This window comes from Heptranchias perlo, chromosome 2 (assembly GCF_035084215.1).
Source record: "Heptranchias perlo isolate sHepPer1 chromosome 2, sHepPer1.hap1, whole genome shotgun sequence".
Taxonomy (NCBI): Eukaryota; Metazoa; Chordata; class Chondrichthyes; order Hexanchiformes; family Hexanchidae; genus Heptranchias; species Heptranchias perlo.
In genome coordinates this window covers 129,679,007-129,700,924 of record NC_090326.1, presented here as the reverse complement: position 1 = coordinate 129,700,924, position 21,918 = coordinate 129,679,007, and the positions used below count along the sequence as shown (strand labels likewise).

Here is a 21,918-nt window from a genome sequence, read left to right as displayed (position 1 = left end):
TATACACCCAGGTCCTGGGGTAGTGGCACCTCAGCACGTAACATCTCCGGTGTCTTCAGATGTGCGGATGATGGCCAACATAATGATCCTCTTCACTTAAATTATGCAGGAGAGCAGCTCTGGAGAGCCTGCCTCATCCTTTTCGTCATCATCTTGCTTTCTTCACTAAGCTGAAGATTTACTACTGGAAATAAGGGGATTGAATTTCTGCAGGGATTCTTCCAATCACTCACTGTAATGTCAGCAGAAGATCCATGGAAACCCTGAAGAAACAGAATAAACACCACTTATTCCATTTCTCTGAGTTTTCTGTGAATCTTCCGCCAAAGTTACGACAGATAATCGGGAGGACCTCCCCCATTGGAAATTCATCCCCAAGATTTGTAACATAACAAATATAATTTTAAGAAATTCAAATATCACAAGTGATTAAGCGTACCTACACAGTAGCATTTTCTGTACTCAAAATGTCTGCAACAGAACTTTGTCAGAGGCCTGAGTCTTGAATTCATGTGGTTCCCAGAGTCATCACTCTTAACTGACAAGACACAATAAAGAGCAGCTCCTAGCATGCATTTGTGTCAACAACTCAGACTTTTTTTATGATTGACAACAACACTGATCATTCACTGAGCTTACCAGGTTTTGCTTTGTACGTCCCACCTGTAAGGCAATTTAAGTGTATCACAGTAACTCAGTTGGACTCAACTTATTACAAGTTGATATTATACTCAATAACCAAGATTGACAAAGTCAGCAAGGTTAGTTTAGAATAGACTCTGTGTATAGCCGACAAGTTTGCAGCTTTGAATAGCTAGTCTATTGGGTATATTAAACATATAGTTAGTTCAGTTTACTGCTGATAAGTTTGCAGCTTTAGTAAAGATTTCAGGATCTTATTGTCTTTTCAAGTCAGTGCAGTAGGGTTGGTGAGGTCTTGCCTCCCTCTGGAATGTTCAGGTCTGCCTCTGGGATGCAGCATAATTAATCTCGATCTGTCATCATAATAGTTTGGCCTTCTTCCAATGTTTGTTCTGTCTTGCTAACAGTTCTGTTTTGGGGAACCTTACTCATACAAGTGATACACTGAATTATGTGCCTATCTGGCTGGTAGAGTTCTATGTCTCTTAGAATTGTGTAATCGCTCTCTCAAAAACCTTCTATCTGTTTTCTCTCCGGCTTTTTGTCTTTTGTGTCGAATACATCATCTTTGGTACCATTGATTCTCAAGGTAAACTAAGGTCGGGACCTGGCATATGTAGGTCCTGGCCTTTCTCCAAGCCATAGGACCAAACTCCCACTGGAGTTACAGCAGGAGTCCAGCTGAATGGTCGAAGGAATTTAGTTCCTTCATCTTACGTTATTAAAAAATAGTTTCCACTTTGTAGTGATATAAGGTTAGCAGCAGAACTAAACTGAAACCCAACTGGCATCAATTTGGTATTTTTCATCAAGTACAAGACCACCTGAACTCTCACGTCATTCTTTTTGCACTTTAAAATTAAACTATATAAAAAGCTCAGATCCAAATTTTTAAAAATAGAGCTGAACATCCAATTGGTGTTTCAGAATTTTTTTTCCCAGAAAAACATTAGAAATTTCACCAGCTGTTGGAAACCAGTGAAGGGAAGTCTGCTCATGCATTCAAGTAACTTATCAAACTGGTAGGTGTAGTATAACAGCAGCATTAGTTAGGTGAGGTTGCTTTTCATTTCGTCTGACGTTGTTAACAGACTGGTTTTAGAACATTAAGAACTGTGCTTCTTCAGGGTATTGAAGAGTGGGAGAACACAGGGTTTGTCGGCAGCTTTCTCATAAGATGAATTTGGTAGATAGCGAGCAGAAGCTCAGCATTTAAGGGGAAGCTCAATAAGTAAATGAGGGAGAAAGGACTAGATATGTTGATAGAGTGGGAGGAGGCTCCCGTGGAGCATAAACATCAGCATAAACCGGTTGGGTCAAATGGCCTGTTTCTGTGCTGCAATTTCTATGTAATGCTCAAAGGAAGGTGTTGGTATCGATTAGGGGGTCCCTTGCAGCATGCATCCAGCACTGTCTCATGAATTGTGATAGCATGTTGGTGTACGTCACAATCTTGGAATCAGAAAAGGACTGATGGTAGATGTTCCAGAGGATGCCAGACAGCCTGATGGTGACACAGCTGATGCTGTAGACTCAGCCCAGAAGTGGGTGCAGTAACAATATCTGAGAGACAGTGGAGAGATTCATTTTGCACATCTTCATAGATGAATTACAGACTATTTTATCAGCCAATTAGAGATCTGTCTTCTCTTACCAATATGGTTTAAGTAAAATCCTTGCTCTTCATAACTAACCATCACATTCTAATCCTGAGTGTCAATGTTGGCACATTACCTGTTTCCCATTGTCCTACAAGAGAACAAAACATCAAATATTCCAGTCAGTGATTTATTATAACTATTTACAACAACCTAATTTGGCTGTCACCATACACACCCCTTATGACCATATGAGCTTCTCTCTGTGCTAGTCTAACACTTCTTTTATGTGCTACTCAAGGACCTGGGATCCAAGATATAGACACCTGCTGCAAAATATTATCAGCCTCTTGGGATGGAGGTGGCCTTCTCTCAGGGTTCCCCAATCCTGGGATGGACATGGTATAGGTTGATTGTTTGTCCTTGGCAGCCTGGTACTGTAAAGATGAAGGTTTCTGCAGGGAGCTGATGGACACCACCTGCTGCCGCAGCCATGAGGGATAGCGACCTTGAGGCATGCACACCAGTTCTCCATTGGAACTGGGAACAGAATTCTGGTTACCAGTGATCAGTGGGAGAACAGGCCTCATGGAAATTTGTTGAAGAGAGTCAACCAATTATTCTTTAATTCCTCCAAGATGCTGCTCTGTAGTACTTTGCATTCCGATTGACAACTTCTCCAGAGACTGCTTCAAGATATGTATTAATCAAGATGCAAACGGTCATGTGGATGCAGTCTATGACTTCTTGGACTTTGGGGAATCCTGACACTCTAAAATTGCAGTGCCCAGTTGTGCTGCTGCTGGTTGTCCATGGGGAATCAAAAAAATGGCTTGCTCCAGCAAAAAGTGCAACTGTGATTTGCTTAATGCATTTGTGCACAGCTGATTGTTTAATATTAGTGAATGACCCCGCAGCATTAGCATCCATGGTTGTTGTGACCTTTACAGCCACTGACCATTTGGTACCTACTATGGAGTTGTTCTGTAAGTCAAGTTACAGTTTAACTCACTGATGGCTTCCTTTGTGAAGCATAGCTTCTGCAATCACTACGCCTAGGACAACTAGAGGTATGAGCTTCAGTCTGTATATTCTGGTGTGGGGATACCAGCAGATAGATCCTATGTGCCTCTATTGCTACCTGATCAGCAATGGCCTCACTGCATTATTCCTCTTCTTTCTTCAATAAACAAAGATACTGAGCAATTCCCAATGTGCCCTGTCTAGAATTAAGGGAGGCGGGGTAGGAGGGAAGTGGCAGTACCGCAACAACAGACACAAAGATAGGTGGTGAGCAGTCATCAGCAAAAAAAAAATTACCAAAGAGTATTTTCTAGGCCCTTTCAATCCACTTCCTTCTTTTCTCTAGCACCTAACAATGCTGAACAAAGCTGTCTTAGAGGTGTAATTATGATTACAACCTCAATTGTGCACAGTGGTGGAAAATTGAGATATACGTCACCATGCCATTACTGCCTCATTTAAATGCACCAGCCCATTTTAGAGGGGGCACTTTTGATACCAGATAGAAATGACAATAATCAGTTGGGTTAGGTGCTAAAGTGGATGGGTATCCAGCATAATAGGATCTTTATCCCATTTCTTACCACGCCTACTAAATTGTAATATAAAAGCCAGGCAGTATTTATAGGAAAATTCAGGCTGGTGTCCCTGGCTGTGATAGAATCCACATTTCGTACATATAGCTAGAAATTGCAGTGTTGGGAAAACCAGTTTCATAGACAACAAAAATGGATATATTTGGCACTATTTGGCCTTGATATATTGAATAGTTTTGAATTGCAAAATTATTAGTTTGATCTTAATAGATTGTGAGGTGTGGGGGAAGGCTTCCTATAAGGCTGCCATCAATTTTTAAAAAAAAACTACAAACAATTTTACATTCCTCCACTTCCAAAAATGTCAATGCCTATAATTTTTTTTAAAAAAATGTTTCGTATCTCACCATTTATCTCCCTATCTGTTCATGCTGCTAGGTTACTCTTTTGCCGTTGGCTTATCTTAGTGGTCTTCTTCCAATTGTGACTGAACCATTGTTGAAACTGAATTGATCCTGTCCTCGACACCTTGCTACCTACTTTGCCCCTATTGCACGCCTGAGTGACCTGGGAGAAAGATCACATGGTGTCTACTGGTTCACTTGAAGCTTTCCACAGGCAGTGGACCATAGAAATTCATCCTAGTCCATGTTGTAGCTGTTCCAGTACAGCTACAACACTGGCATTTACCCGACAATGTGGAAAATTGCCCAGGTACGTCCTGTCCACAAAAAGCAGGACAAATCCAATCCGGCCAATTACCGCCCCATCAGTCTACTCTCGATCATCAGCAAAGTGATGGAAGGTGTCATAGACAGTGCTATCAAGCGGCACTTACTCACCAATAGCCTACTCACTGACGTTCAGTTTGGGTTCCGCCAGGACCCAATAATACCATTATTCAAGAAGGGGAGTAGGGAAAAACCGGGGAACTACAGGCCAGTGAGCCTAACATCAGTGGTAGGAAAATTATTAGAAAAAATTCTGAAGGACAAAATTAGTCTCCACTTGGAGAAGCAAGGATTAATCAGGGATAGTCAACATGGCTTTGTCAAGGGAAGATCATGTCTGACTAATTTGATTGAATTTTTTGAGGGGGTGACTAGGCGTGTGGATGAGGGTAACGCAGTGGATGTGGTATACATGGATTTCAGTAAGGCCTTCGATAAAGTCCCCCACAGGAGACTGGTCAAGAAGGTACGAGCCCATGGAATCCAGGGTGCCTTGGCACTTTGGATACAAAACTGGCTTAGTGGCAGAAGGCAGAGGGTGATGGCCGAAGGTTGTTTTTGTGACTGGAAGCCTGTGGCCAGTGGGGTACCACAGGGATCGGTGCTGGGTCCCTTGCTGTTTGTGGTCTACATTAATGACTTGGATATGAATGTAAAAGGTATGATCAGTAAGTTCGCTGATGATACAAAGATTGGTAGGGTGGTAAATAGCGAGGAGGATAGCCTCAGTCTGCAGGACGATATAGATGGGTTGGTCAGATGGGCGGAACAGTGGCAAATGGAATTTAACCCGGAAAAGTGCGAGGTGATGCACTTTGGAGGGACTAACAAGGCAAGGGAATACACAATGAATGGGAGGACCCTAGGCAAGACAGAAGGTCAGAGGGATCTTGGTGTGCAAGTTCACAGATCCCTGAAGGCGGCGGAACAGGTAGATAAGGTGGTAAAGAAGGCATATGGGATACTTGCCTTTATTAGCCGAGGCATAGAATATAAGAGCAAAGAGGTTATGATGGAGCTGTATAAAACACTGGTTAGGCCACAGCTGGAGTACTGTGTGCAGTTCTGGTTGCCACACTACAGGAAGGATGTGATCGCTTTGGAGAGGGTGCAGAGGAGATTCACCAGGATGTTACCAGGGCTGGAGCGCTTCAGCTATGAAGAGAGACTGGGAAGATTGGGTTTGTTTTCCTTGGAGCAGAGGAGGCTGAGGGGGGACATGATTGAGGTGTACAAAATTATGAGGGGCACAGATAGGATAGATACTAAGGAGCTTTTTCCCTTCGTTGAGGGTTCTATAACAAGGGGACATAGATTCAAGGTAAAAGGCGGGAGGTTTAGAGGGGATTTGAGAAAGAACTTTTTCACCCAGAGGGTGGTTGGAGTCTGGAACTCACTGTCTGAAAGGGTTGTGGAGGCAGGAACCCTCACAACATTCAAGAAGCATTTGGATGAGCACTTGAAATGCCATAGCATACAAGGCTACGGACCAAATGCTGGAATATGGGATTAGAGTAGACAGGGCTGATGGCCGGCGCGGACACGATGGGCCGAAGGGCCTCTATCCGTGCTGTATAACTCTATGACTCTATGACCACTCAGCTCCAGACATTATAGCCTTGGTCCAAACATGGACAAAAGAGCTGAATTCCAGAGGTGAGGTGAGAGTGACTGCCCTTGACATCAAGGCAGCATTTGACCGAGTGTGGCACCAAGGAGCCCTAGTAAAATTGAAATCAATGGGAATCAGGGGGAAAACTCTCCAGTGGCTGGTGTCATACCTAGCACAAAGGAAGATGGTAGTGGTTGTTGGAGGCTAAACATCTCAGCCCCAGGACATTGCTGCAGGAGTTCCTCAAGGCAGTGTCCTAGGCCCAACCATCTTCAGCTGCTTCATCAATGACCTTCCCTCCATCATAAGGTCAGAAATGGGGATGTTCGCTGATGATTGCACAGTGTTCAGTTCCATTTGCAACCCCTCAGATAATGAAGCAGTCTGAGCCTGCATGCAGCAAGACCTGGACAACATCCAGGCTTGGGCTCATAAGTGGCAAGTAACATTCGTGCCAGACAAATGCCAGGCAATAACATTCTCCAACAAGAGTCTAACCACCTCTCCTTGACATTTAACGGCATTACCATCGCCGAATCCCCCACCATCAACATCCTGGGGTCACCATTGACCAGAAACTTAACTGGACCAGCCATATAAATACTGTGGCTACAAGAGCAGGTCAGAGGCTGGGTATTCTGCAGCGAGTGACTCACCTCCTGATTCCCTAAAGCCTTTCCACCATCTACAAGGCACAACTCAGGAGTGTGATGGAATACTCTCCACTTGCCCGGATGAGTGCAGTTCCAACAACAATCAAGAAGCTCAACACCATCCAGGACAAAGCAGCCTGTTTGATTGGCACCCGATCCACCACCCTAAACATTCGCTCCCTTCACCATCAGCGCACTGTGGCTGCAGTGTGGACCATCTACAAGATGCATTGCAGCAACTTGCCAAGGCTTCTTTGACAGCACCTCCCAAACCCACAACCTCTACCACGTAGAAAGGACAAAGGCAGCAGGCACATGGGAATACCACCTGCATGTTCCCCTCTAAGTCTCACACCATCCTGACTTGAAAATATATCACCGTTCCTTCATCGTCGCTGGGTCAAAATCCTGGAACTCCCTACCTAACAGCAATGTGGGATAACCTGCACCACACGGACTGCAGCGGCTCACCACCACCTTCTCAAGGGCAATTAGGGATGGGCAGTAAATGCTGGCCTTGCCGGCGATGTCGACATCCCATGAACAAATTAAAAAAAAGTGGCTGTTGAGTCACTTGAGAGGTGAGAAACTAGCATTACAGGCACATCGTGAGTAACCGGGTTTCTGGCATTACTACCTGGAAATGCGTATAACAAAATCACCCAGAGGAAAAGGGAGTGAGGCTCCATATCACTTTGTTGCTGTTTAATTCCATAAACAGCAAAATTAACACCTCTCATTGCAAAAGTGGAAAATATGCCTCAGGTTCTTGCAAATGCTGGGAATTTTTACTAGTGTAAGCCATAATGTGTTTCGGCAATAATTAATTAAAAGGATTTTAAAAAAGCACATCATAGAATCATGCAGCACAGAAGGCCTGTGCCGGCTCTTTGAAAGAGCTATCCAATTAATCCCACTTTCCTGGTCTTTCCCCATAGCCCTACAATTGTTTTCCTTTTCAAGTATATATGCAATTCCCTTTTGAAAGTTACTACTGAATCTACTTCCGCCACCCTTTCAAGTATTGCATTTCACATCATGTCAATTCACTGCATTAAAAAAAAATCTCATCTGATTTCTGGTTCTTTTGCCAATTATCTTAAATTTGTGTCCTCTGGTTACCGACCTTCCCATCAGTGGAAATAGTTTCTTAAATAAAAACCTCTTTAAAAAACATATACAATTGTATTATCTTTGATTAAACCTCTTGGTGGGATTATACAACAGCCGGGGTTTTCCGCTTCTGTGCTTGCCAGCACTTGATTTATTGCCTGTTCATCTTAATGACCTGATGAGCATAGCAGCTGAAAAGCCTGGCCTATGACTTTAGTACTGCTGCATAACAGTTTCTGCTTCAGATCAATGCAAAATTTATAGCGTAAATCCAGAGGGTGGTAGTCTCACATCCTACCATTGGAGTTTAACAGCACACTGGAGTTGTGTGTCAAATGTAGCTAACAAAATGTTCATAGGGTGTCTTGGAACTCCAGCATACTTTTAAAAACATTTACAGAATGCAGACGCTACCATTGTGCTCTAGGCATTTAAATGTAAACACTGTAAACAGGGTACCATACGGCAGCTACCAGGCTGGTATCTGCAATGCAAATACAGTTTAATTATAAGTGTCAACTCACTTGTAGTTCATGGCCTTTCATTTGTATTCTTCCTCCAACAGTCCATGAATCTATATTAAGGGGTGAATTAAGGGCAGTTGACTCTCATAGCAAAAGCCCTCTTATTTCTGTACCACGTCAAAAATATAGTGTAATATATTTAGTCTCAAGCAACTGCTTAAGAGAAATGTTACAACTTTTATTCATTCCATGTTGATTAATAATTTTACAATCAATACAAATACAGTAATTGCAAACTGGTTACAAGTTCGACCCTGCAAACCACTTTAAGAAGTTAAAACTTCAATACATCTTGGGACAGCGTATAAAAGTCAGCATCAGTGAGATGGCAGGTAACAGACAGTAATAAAATTAGTAACTATAGCTAAACTTTAAAGATCTGAAACCTCTATTCTATCCAATTATAAAATCAAGGCGGCAATTTAGTGGCAACTAGCCACCTGCCAGAATACCAAATACGAGAACGTAACGAAGGAGGTATTACAGTAACAAACCAGCGATTGCACAAAAATGCAATATAAACAGTCTTTCTAAAAAATGTTCTTCAAAAAAAAACATCTCTCCAAAGCAGAGACTAAACAACAGTTTTTTTTCCAAACATCAGAAATTTAAGATAAAAAAAACACATGACTAACGAGACAGTACTCGCCCATTCATTCCTATGGTCTCTTAACTCCGATAAACCCGATTAGAATTCAGGTACAACGCAACCTTCATTAGTTTGAGCTCAAGCATTTGATAAAACATCCAGGAATTCACACGTTGAATTAAGGCGTTACTTATACAGTTGATTTTACGATCCATTTTAAAGTGCCGTTAGCTCGATCAGAATGTGTAAGCATAAATAAAAACCGTATTAACAATCTTTACATTTCTACTTCACGCTGCATATCTTGAAATTTACACAGTACTTGCTCATATCAGTTTCATCAGCTTATGCAGGGAACCTCAAGTCCTGACATGAACCTTTCATCAAATATTGTAGTGTGGAAAGATGACTTAAAAGCAACCGTTTTGCTCGATGTACATTTTTGAAAGAGAAGCTGCCATTGATTTAGCCAGTTCCTCGTCTCGTTTCCTCTGAACGTGTGTCTGTGTGCACCAGGTTTCGTATTCTGGGTTGGGTAGCGACTGATCAAACACAGCGTCGTAGTGTCCATTGCTCAGCCAACTCAGCCATATGCTGGATTTTGATTGATCTTCTGGGCCAAGGCAATGCACCATGGTGGAAACAGTTGGGCTTTCCAGGCTACCTCCTGTGGTCAAGTATATATTAACGTTCAGCATTTGACTCATAGCCAGCAGCTCTGGGTAACCAGCCCAAGCCCCATCCTGAGCAGCGTTGATCAAAAACTCTCCAATGTCCCCTTCGATGATGGGGTTAAACTCATCCAGGTGATCTGCAATGTGGTGGACCGTTTCCTCCCTCAGTTCCTTGTGCATGGTCTGATCTCCATACACAGTTTTACTTACGGCCCTGTACAGACAGTTGCCGTCTGGAATAATGTGAAATCTGTATTTCTGCCTCTCCCTCAGGTAACTGTTCTGCTTTTCCACTTCTGCCAAGTAACGTGCAATCTTATCATTTTTATCTGACTTGTTCTCCACCACAAGGTCTACGGTCCTGTAGTTATCAAGTTTCCATGCGTTGCTGATCTGGAGTTCAGCCGCCTCCGGGTCTCCCTGCCCCGTCCCGTCACAGCTCTGGTGTGCTCGGTCGTTGCTGTCACAATCCGACAGGTTAAAGAGAGTTTCGGGCCGGCCGACCCCTTCTGAGCGTCGACTCGGGTCGAAGGCCAAATTTCGGTGGTGCCCCGTCAAACAGGGCTCGCTCCCCGGCTGCTGCGCCTCAACGACGAATTTCCCGTTGAACTTTCCGTCCTGGTTCCTCTCCTCGTTTCCCAAAACTTTCCGGGATCCTTCCGTCAGCATGTCCTCCAACCAAACGCCCTGGCCTGAGAGCGACCGGCCCGCGGCGGCGGCGGCGGCCACGTACTCCCGCTCGCTCGCTGTTTCGCTCAAGGTCTGGATCGGCACGATCCTCTCCAGCGGCCGCAGGGGGATCCTGGCGGTCGAGGTGTAGAGGTGCACGGGCGCGGCCGGGGCCTGCGGGAGCAGGTCGCAGGACGAGAAGGCGGGCATGCCGGCGGCGGCGGAGGAGGAGGAGGAGCAGCAGGTGGTGGTGGGCTCGCTCTTTACCACGACACTTGGGCTCTCGACGGGCGCTTTCTCCGCCACGGGGATGGAGACCTTGAAGGCGGCCCCGGGGTAGTGTGTCAACACGCTGCTGTAGAGATGCATATCGGGGCGGCGGGCGGCCCTTTTATAGCGGGTGCTGGCGCCGCTTCAGGATGATAATCGCGCTTAAAAATACCCGCTGTCATCACCGGGCCCTGAACAATCCTGGGCCGGGATCCCACCGATTAATTCCAGCTGCGACACACAGGCCTAACTTTATCCGGATTACGTCAGCGCTGCTCCACTAAATATAGCCGCCAGCGCAATACGAGGCGCTGGAAGAAGGTCCCCGAGAGCTTTGGGTCAGCCCTCCGTCTCCTAACAGGTATCCGAGTGCATCATCGGGCCACCATTCTAAAAAGGCTCGGCTCCGGCTCCCGCCCCGCCCCGGGCGGCCTGACCTTGTTTACTGTCTTGTGCGCCGCTACCTCACCACGTTGGAATGTGAGATACGGCCACAGGCGCACGGAGGGCGATCGCAAAACCAGGACGCCAGGTCCCGCCTCCCTACTACCACCACCACCACAACTACTACTACGCTGTAGTATTGGACCTGGTCTCTCTTACTAATGGGTTTCTGCTCATCAAACTTTTTTAAAAAATGATTGTTAATAAACCGATTAAACTTTCGAAGATTTTGGTAGTTTCTCTGAATCTCGGTGCCGAATAAATGTGTGTGTTAAGTACGCAAAGTTTCACTACATATTATAGCGATATCTAGGAACGATTGCAAGGTTGTTACGGAAATTGACGCCATGCAAATATTAAAGTATGAACGCATTTGTATGAAGTTCATTTGCCTATTTTGACTTCAGACATTACGTTTTTTTAAACTGGTTGATGACTCCATTAAAATAGGTAGAACATACTTTTCACACAAAAACGCATTAATATATCAACATTTGCAATGCAATTTCAAAATCTTAAGTGTTCGGATGATACTAACTAGCAAAAAAGATGCTCCAGTAACTTAGTCATCATATGAATTCGCAACTAGTTTAGATTCTGAGGTGTGGTTAGCAGAAGCAGCAATTGCTTCCCAGTTGAACATTAATAATGAAATCCAGTCCGAATGACGCCCTTTGCCTTCCTCATGCAGCCAGTAATATAACTAACAAATGAAATTTCACTAGGGTTATCCAGCGGGGAACTTCCGGAGAAATCGCGTGAATGGCCAAAAACGGCCACTTGTGCCGTTCCTTAAGGGTTTAAGATGAAGTTACGCAGAAGATTGAGAACACCCTGTGGAAATTCAGGGCATAATAGTGGAACATTCTGTTTTCTATTTCAGCTTTTTCTTTTGCTCCTGGGTGGGTTCGCCTGTTTGAATGTGGTGGGACTGTGGTTCAGAAAGCTACACTTTCAGTATTGCTCCTTCATTGGTAGAGAACTCCTAAATTCACTAGTGTGGGAGCAACACTTGGAACAACCCTTTCTCAAACCCGCCAGTGGCAAAAGAAAAATCTGAAACAGAAACAAAGCTGCAAGAGGGTGGGCCTGATTTCTGTCTTCAAGTATAAATCACTTCTAAATAGTTTAGAATTGGTGCTAATCCAAGAGATCAACTGAAAATAGCACTCAATTCTTTGGCCAAAGATCATCAGATTAATTGTTCACAACTCCAGATGGATCTAGGGAAGATATTTAAATGAAATGTTTTTATTATTTCGTAGCATCCATTAGTGGCGCCTCTTCCACTCCATCCTATCCAACCTTTTTTTAAAATTTAAGCCCCTTTTGTAAGAAGGGGGGTTAAGGTGTCACTTTATTTTTAAAAAAGTCAAAGTCAAATAATTTTATTATACTGATCAAGGATGCAGTCCAGTCCCTGCAGTGCCCACCGATTGCAGAAAGCCTCTAGTGTACCGGCAGACACCGCGTGCTCCTTCTCCAGGGCCACCCGAAGGAAGTGAAATCGGTCTTGGGTGATATTGCAAAAGGGGCGATAGCGAATCGTCAGCTTGTTTTATACACCACCCAAAGAAAATCGGGCAGTGTATAAAGCAGACTGCCAATTCGCTATCGCCTGTTTTGCACTGCTGCCTAAAACCAATTTCATCCCCTAGTAGTGGGAGGAGGAAAATTCCATGTAAGTCAAATTTAAAGGGATGGGGACAATTAAAGATAGTGTCACAATAAGGGGATGGAAATTCTGAAAGTTTTTCAAAACCTCAAAAGACATCTCAACCTCTTAGCAGCTGTTATTACAGCTGTAAGAGCAAGACAAAAATGAAGTGAAAGGGAGCCTGCAGCCAAATGATGGATCAGCCCAACACCTGATCCCCTATTTGATGACACTAAGTGCTCTCTCCTTTGCCTTGCTCCCCACAATATGTTCTGCTTTCTTCCTCCTGCCTGATACTCTACCACTCTTTTTGCTTGCCCACCTGTTACAATAAACAGCCAATATTACAGCAATACATGCTGCATTCACCAGCACTTTAAGCATTTAGAATTGACATTTTTAACAGAAACACATTTAAAGTGCTGCTGACTGGAGTGAAATTTGACTAACACCACCTGGATATTATAATGGTTATTATACTGGCTGGCAACTTCTTCCATGGTCAGCTGGATGGGTGAGGAAGCTGTATCTGCTCACAGTTTGACCCTTAGCCTCCTCCACAATGTATAGTGCAAATCGACACTTATGATGATTAGATTACTGCCTTGAAATCATTCTGGAAGATCTATTCAATTATATTTTATGTCTATTTTATGGAGTGGTTTAATTTAGATTCCAGTCCAGCAGTGAGTCTTAGTGAATGTTCTACAGCAATGACCATAATAACATGGAGATTAAAAATTAACAGAACTGGAGAACTTCAATTACTATAAAATATAATATTGTACTCTTGTCCACCTTACAATCACAATAGGAAAGCACGACATTCAGAATTCAACATAAACCATATGCATCGCCACTCACATAACAAGGAAAGGTTACTGGTGAACACTGCAGCACAGTTCAGCAAACAATGGTGATTTTTTAAATGGATTGTCAGGATGTGGCATTGCTGGCATTTACTGTCCCTCCCTAGTTGCTCTGAGAAGTTGGTCGTGGACTTTCTGGTAGCAGTTTGATAGAACAGAGTGGCTTTGCTAGGTCACTTCAGAGGGCAGTTAAGAGTCAACCACATTGGTGTGGGACTGGAGTCACATATAGGCCAGAGTAAAGATGGCAGGTTTCATTCCGTAAAAAAACAATGGTGAACCAGTGGCTTTTTACGACAATTGAAGAGCTTCATAGTCACTTTGACTGATACCAGCTTTCTATTTCCAGATTATTTAAATTGAATTAAAATTCTCAAATTGCAGTGGTAGGATTTGAACTCTTGTTCTCTGGATTATTAGTCCAGTAACATAACCACTACACTACTGTACCAGAGAATAAATAGACACCAGTGAATAAGAGGACCAGCGGTCACCAGTGAATTAATAAATTAACACAGCAAGAGCACCAGCAAATAAATGTAGCAATATGTAGCAGTGAATTAATAAATTCATAACCAGTGGGCCCACCAACAAATCAATGATTAATGGAGCAGCGGGCACTACTGAATTAATAAATTAATGAAGATGCAAGCAGCAATGCTTTAATAAATTCATTGAATAGTGAGCACACCAACAAATCAATAAATTAATGGAGCAGCAGGCACCAATGAACTGATAAAGGAATGGAGAATTACATAGAAATTGCAACATGGAAATAGGCCATTCGTCTCAACCAGTCCATGTTAGTGTTTATTCTTCACATGAGCAGTAGTCCTAATCCCATGTGCCTGCTCTGTTCCCCATATCCCTTTATTCCTCTTTCCCTTAAAGCGAGCACCTTAAATTCATAGAACAGCAGGCACGCCAACAAATCAATAAAACTGCAGCAATGGTAATTAATGGAACTGCAGGCACCGCAACAAATCAATACATTATTAATGGAGCAGTGCATACCAGCCAATTATTAAATCAATGGAGCAGCAGATGATAGATTAATGGGGCAGTAGGCATTAGTATGCTACACATTCCTTTGCCACCACTGCCTTCTGCCTGTGTAGCCATCATTACATAGAAATTACAATATGGAAACAGGCTATTTGGCCCAACAATTGTTGGTTTTGTCCTCCCACCAGAACGGTAGTCCTAATCCCATGTGCCTACTCTGTTTCCATATCCCTTTATTCTTCTTTCCTTCAGCCATCTATCTAACCTATTCTTAATTGTTGACATGGTCTCTGCTTCAATCACTAACTTCGGTAGTACATTCCAGTCTCACAACCCTCTATGTAAAACATTTCTCTTGCTCTCTGACCTAAATCTCTTACATTTAATCTTATATCAATGTCCCCTTCCTTTAGACCCCCAAGCACTGAAAAGTCTGTTTCTACCTACTTTGTCCCATCCCTTCATAATTTTAAATATCTCTATCGAATCATCCCTCTGTTCTAACAAATACAGCCCCAATTTCTCAAATGAACTTACTTTTGCCAGTTTCACTGGCAGTTTACTTATCAAAGTGAGTTGTGAGTGGGAAGCAGCAATGACTGCAGGCCTCAGGAGTGGGCAAAGAGGAAGCCAGGCCAGCGAGTGTGGGCTGGGAAATGTAACAGCAAATTTACCTGATAGAAAGACCATGGAGTAGCAACAGTGCACCTAGCATTCGGAGGCCTGTAAGGTAAGCATTTAAGCATTTTTAAAAGTAAGGCATTACTCCATGGCAATAACATGAGAAAATCATACCAGGCATGAGAAGATCGTGACAAAGGAAATAAGCATGAGAAACAGGAGTGCAGAAACAAGACTTTTAATATACTTCTATCTATGTAAATAGTATCTACATAGAATGGATTAAGAATTTTGTGTATGGTGCACACTTCCTCCAAATGTCATACTTCCTATAACACTTTTCCTTTACACTTTCTTAATAACACCCATACTGTTATAAAACAGAGTATCCCCCAACTTGGCATAAACCATGCTACAGAAGGTCCGCTAATGTATAATTGTCAGATATGATAGAATATTACAGCAGAGGAGGCCATTCAGTCCATCGTGTTTGTCGGCTCTTTGAAAGAGCTATCCAATTACTCCCACTCCCCATAGACCTGCAATTTTTTCTTTTTCAAGTATATATCAAATTCCTTTTTGAAAGTTGCTACTGAATCTAAAAAAAAGGGCTGAGGGTTGACCTGATAAAGGTCTTTAATATTAGGAAAGGGTTTGATAGGGTAGACCTAGAGAAGGTGTTTCCACTTGTGGGGGAGACCAAACCTAGGGGTCATAAATATAAGATAGTCACTAATAAACCCAATAGGGAATTCAGGAGAAACTTCTTTACCCAGACAGTGATTAGAATATGGAACTCACTACCACATGGAGTAGTTGAGGTGAATAGCGTAGATGCATTTAAGGGAATGCTGGATAAACACATGAGTGAGAAAGGAATAGGGGTTCCATGCTGATAGGTTTAGATGAACAGGAGTGGGAGGAGACTTGTGTGGAGCATAAACACTGGCATGGTCTAGTTGGGCCGAACGGCCTGTTTCTGTGCTGTACATTCTACGTAATTCCATGAATCTGCTTCCAGCACCCTTTCAGGTAGTGCATTCCAGATCAAATTTCCCCTCATCTTTCCTCTGGTTCTTTTGGCAATTATCTTAAATCTGTGTCCCCTGGTTACCAACCCAACCACCAGTGGAAACAGTTTCTCCTTATTTACTCTATCAAAACTCTTCATAATTTTGAATACTTCTATTAAATCTCCCCTTAACCTTCTCTGCTCTAAGGAGAACAATCCTATCTTCTCTAGTTTCTCCACATAACTGAAGTCCCTTATTCCTGGTATCATTCTGGTAAAACCCCTCTGCATCCTCTCCAAAGCCATGATATCCTTTCTAAAGTGTGGTGCCCAGAATTGGACACAACACTCTAGCTAAGGCCTAACCAGCGATTTATAAAGGTTTAGCATAACTTCCTTCCTTTTGTACTCTATGCCTCTTTAAAGTCAAGGATCCCATATGCTTTTTAACAGCCTCATCAACTTATCCTGCCACCTACAAAGATTTGTGAATGTAAACCCCCTGGTCTCTCTGTTCCTGCACTCCCTTTAAAGTTATACCATTTTGTTTATATTGCCGTGCCCCATGGCATTATTCAGTGTGAATCAGAGGATATGCTGAAGCGTGATGGATAAAGTGTGAGAGGAAGATAGTGTGAAACGTATGCAAGATTTCTAATATATTACTGATAGATCTTCCATGGCATTTCTTATGGTGAGTCAGAGGACACACTGTATTATAACAGTAGGATGATAATGCTATATAGGACATAACAGCATCCCTATTGTTATGGAACAGCAGCTGTGGTGGTAGTTTTAGTGGTTATGGTACTGGACTAGCAACTCGGGTCGATAGTTCAAATCCCACCATGGCAAGCTATGAATTAAATTCCATAAATTTGTCATTTGTGGGCAGCAACAGAAAAAATGACCATAAAAACTACTGATTGTAGTAAAAACCCAACCTTGGTTCACTAATGTCCTTCAGGGAAGGTATCTGCCACCCTACCTAGTCTGCATGTAACTCCAGTCCCACGCTACGTTGTTGACTCTTAATGCCCTCAGGACAACAAGGAATGGGCAATAAAAACTACCTTGCCAGTGTTGCCCGAACAAATTTTTAAAAAATCAGTGCCACTGATGTAAGTAAGAATGTAAGATTTTTACTGAAACTTGGTTTCATTTGGTGGCATTTGCTAACTCTAGCCATTATTCTGTAAAAAAATGGAAATGAGTGGTCTTTATTTTATTCCTTTACCTTTTTTAAAGCTGAGAATACACAGCAAGATTGTGTGCAAGATGCACCAGTTGGAGGTAGATACCTGAAGCCTGAAATTAATTTTTTTTTGGTGCAAAAGTGACGTAGGAGTCTGGAATTTGGTGTACAAGACAGATGTGCCAGAGTTATACCTGTTCTAAAATACATGCTAAATTCTGGTAGAATTAGCAGCTGGCAGAAGTTGCACCTGCCCCCTAAGTGGTGCATGTATGCAAATGATAGGATAATGAGGGCCAAAAGCTGCTGTCCAAGAAACTGCACCAGTTACACGAGAATTACACCTGACTTAAGTTGTTAAGTTTGTGCAAAAGAGGTGGAAATTATCTGCATCACTTGTCAAATCAGGAAATAGTTGAGTTAACAAATTTTCAATGTCCACTTTGAAACATGAGCTTTGAGTGAAGCAATTAGAAAAGTCTTTTCTCACTTGTGCAACTAAGAAAAGATTCTTCAAGCTGCCTTTGTGCAGTTTCAGGTTGGGGAATCTTTTGCTTCCCACCCTTCTGTCATCAAACCCTTAAAATAGGGTTCACTTTGGGCATAGATAGTAAGTGTTGGCAATCATTCAACTATGGGATTACAGGCTGAATCAGCCACAGTTTCCAGCTTTGATCACTAGATAGAGCTCAGGAGAGCAGGGGCGGCATTACGTCTGTGAAAAATGGCCATTTGGGTGAAGTAGAGAGGGTGGCTGGTGCCCTGGAACATACCCCAGCAGGACTCCATTCCTTCGGGAAAAGAGAAGAAAAATTGGGGATAAAATAACAGTATTAATATAATAAGAAACAGATGAGCCATCCCATTTTACAGAGAATTACAGCACAGAAACAGGCCATTCGGCTGTATATTGCTGGAAACAATGATTCAAAATTCTCCCAACAGTTACAGACATGAAGATTGCAACTTGTTTTAGTTTAAATGCAACTATTACTATTGTTTTGCAGTTTTACTATGAGAAAGTCCAATCAGTTTAACTAACAGCCGACAAAAGACCTTAAGAGTTATAATGAAGTACTAACCAGTATCACAGAAAATGGAGAATTGCCTAACCGTTTGGTGTTGATTTCCTCCAGTAAGTGCAATAATAAAAGGCAGCTGAAACAGTGAATATAGTATTAAAATAGTTAAAATAAATATGTTGTAAAGTTTTATATTTTGTTGTGTTCATCCATGTAGGGGACATCAGGATTGGAGATTAAAGCACTTTCTGTCTACTTTTCTCACCCAGGCTCAGGATAACCGTTGGTTCAAGTATAGCCAGAGATCCCAGTACTGTACGATCCCATGGTCATAGAAACTGCCATGGAATTTGTTTCCTGCTGCATAACCGAAAGTGGAAGACTCAGCAAGAGCAGAAGAGGTGTGAATCGGGAGTGAGAGAAATTCCAGAAATACAATCGGCTTTTACAGTAAACCTCTCAGTACGTAAGTCTTGAGCTCTCAGTGAGACTTCCTTATTACTAAGAGGTTTCTGTAAAATCTCACTGGGGGAGAAATTGCTCCCAAAATAACGGAGGAGCTCAACAGCACTCTCCGTTTTCTATGGCAAATCGAAAGAGCAAGTCCCGCATTTGCACATGCGCATTAAAACGCAGAAATCATGAACTTGCTCCTATTGGTTTGCTGGCAATTTGACAGCTGCAAATTAAAGGGCCATCGCATGCTATAAGCATAAAAATCACTGAAAAATTGCAAACTTGCACATCTGCCCAGCTGGAACGTAACTAATTACACCACCAAAAGGTACGCTTAAAAATACCAGTTCTAAACTAAGTTTTAAAAACGTGATAACTCTTTATGACTGCCAAACAACTAAAAATTAAATTTAAAAAATGTGGAATCGCATTTACTCCTTATTTTAATGGTTTTTGGTCCAAAAAAAATTTAATTTTTAAATTTAAAATTTTTTAAAAATTTACTTTTCCGTTCTGGCTCTTTAATTTAATTCAATTATTTCTTTGGCTTTTTATATAAAAAAATTACATTTCTGTTTACAATGACTTCCAGAATACTAACTTTAAATGAATGAAGTCTGCTTGCCTGCTTGTGGGCATGTCTTCCATTCCCACAGACTGTTCCATGAGAATCACCTCACGTTGCTGAGAGGTTGAATTGATAGCGCTCAATTTCACAAAACTTCAAAATCAAGCAAGTCAACGCCACAGAGCCCGCAGAAAGTACATTCGTTGTTTTAATTCGCAGAAGCTGCAGAGAGCGTTGCCACACTGCTCAGCACAATTTCTGGCCCATTGTGTTTCTCTCATTCCCAATTCTCATGACTATTCTGCAGGGGCGTGTTTGCCTTGCCAGGGTCCCATGCAAAAGTTCGGTTTGGGGACTGGATCCACTCGGGGCCCCTGACTGGCTTGAGGCTTCATACAATTGCACGGGTTGCATGGCTCTAATGCCGCCCATGCTCAGAGAAAGTCTGCTTTAGGGGGTAATAGCTCTGTAAGGAGGCAAAGAGGAACTCCTGTTGCAAACTGACCTCCAAACATTCCCTCAAACATAAAGAACAAAGAACAGACTTCATATCACAAAGTGGTTTTATTGTGTACATATATATTTACATCATGCCTCTTATTACTGCTGTGCCTACCACTGGTGTCTGTCTGTGCTGTTATGAAACTTATCCTGGTGCTGATGGTCCTCAGTGCCTCCACGTGAGTATGATGCTCATCAAGCATCCTTTTTAGAGCAGGACCCCAGAGATCTGAGTCTGCAGGATCGGGTGTCAGGGGATGGCTTTTGCGGAGCCTCTGCTTCCTACTATCAGATCCCACTTTTACTTTTATAGCACCATGAGATTATGGGCCCTATATTAGGAGGGAGGCGGGTTGGCAGCAGAGGGGGGGGGGGGGGTCAACTGGGCGCGTTGAAATCAGGGTGCTCCGCACGCGATTACAGCCTAATTGAAGGTACTTATGCGTGTTTCCGAGTTTCTCGTTCCAGACCTGCGCAGCGGGCGCACTGCGCACCCGCATCACTGGCTGTCAGCAGGAGGAGCCCTATTTAAAGGGGCAGTCCTCCAATGCTCCTCCTGCAGCAAACAACCAAATTGGCAGCATGGAGAGCCCAGAGGCAAGGCTGCTCCAAGGTTCTCAGACTCCTCACTCCAGGTGCTGCTCGATGGGGTCAGGAGGAGGAGGGAAACGTTTTTCCCATCTGATGGGAGGAGGTGGCCTGCCTCTGCCACCAAGAAGGTCTGGCTCGAGGTGGCAGAGGAGGTCAGCAGCAGCAGTAACATCTCTCAAACCTGGGTCCAGTGCAGGAAGCGCTTTAATGACCTAACCAGGTCAACCAAAATGAGTATAGTTACGCATTCTCCCACACTCTGTCTTCCACATCACCTCCACCACCACACAACTCCTTCTGCACTGCCACCACAATGCTCTCGCATCACTCCTCACATCCACTCAACCATCATCCTCACCTTGCCTGCACTTGCCTGTGATCTAACTCCATATACCTGCCTTTGGCCCATATCCCTTAATACCAAAGGAAGGGTCAAGGGGAGCAGGTTGCTTACCTTGACTGTTCTGAGGAGGTCGTTAAAGTTCTTCCTGCACTACAAAGGAGTCTTGCATTTCAAGGAGGGGCCACAGCCACCTGACTCCACTCCACAAAGTATGTATCACATTCTTGGCAGATCTCTGGCCTCCAACCCCAAATGGACAGTCCCTCCTTTTCATAAACAAATAAAAATTACTTCATAAGATGCTCAAAAGTTCATTGTTTATGCAGCTTGGTTGGGCCTCAAAAATAGTTCAGGAGAGATTTTTTAAACTGAATTTTCAACAACAATAAACTGCAATCTGTTCTGTATAAATAATGTTTTCTTTTCTAATGGCTAACAAAACACGTGTTTCTGTTCACACATGCTCCTGTTCACAGGTGATTGTTGTTAATAAATTTAACGAAATGCCAGATTTGCCTGAAATAAAAGCTTAGACAATTCAGTCTTCAATTTTTAAAAATCTTTTAGAAAAATCAAATAAACTCTCAAATCCTTATGGAATGAGGAAATTCATTCTTCAAATCTTATTAATGTCGAGGTTGCATGCTGAGAAATTCTGCAAACTACACATGCTCAGCATGCACAGATATGATTGAAAATTCTCTCTAGCTCTTGTCAGGTAAAAATATCCAGTTGAAGCCCAGGCTTTTGAAACAGATGATGCCTGACAAAACCCCAGAAGACAGAATAAACTTGAATTCAACCTATATTTCTTTAGACAACAGAATTTCTGACTATTCACGCTATCTAATTAGTACAAGAAATTATTTTCTCAGGGTGTGAGGTGTACCTGGGAGTAATCCAGGCAAGCGAGGAAAAGTGGGGATGAGAAATGGGGTGGGACCTGGTAACACTGGGTCTCTGCCCAGATGAATAGTTAAAAGGGAACTTTCTCTGGGGG

General features: G+C 42.9%; 1 protein-coding gene across 1 annotated transcript; it reads right to left on the bottom strand.

Annotated features, from left to right (window-relative positions):
- Positions 1–8,589: 8,589 nt before the first annotated feature.
- On the bottom strand, positions 8,590–11,111 carry LOC137343673 (OTU domain-containing protein 1). Its single transcript, XM_068007121.1, has one exon. It carries the CDS (start codon positions 10,731–10,733, stop codon positions 9,432–9,434), a length of 1,302 nt encoding a protein of 433 aa, XP_067863222.1. The 5' UTR covers positions 10,734–11,111; the 3' UTR covers positions 8,590–9,431.
- Positions 11,112–21,918: the final 10,807 nt, after the last annotated feature.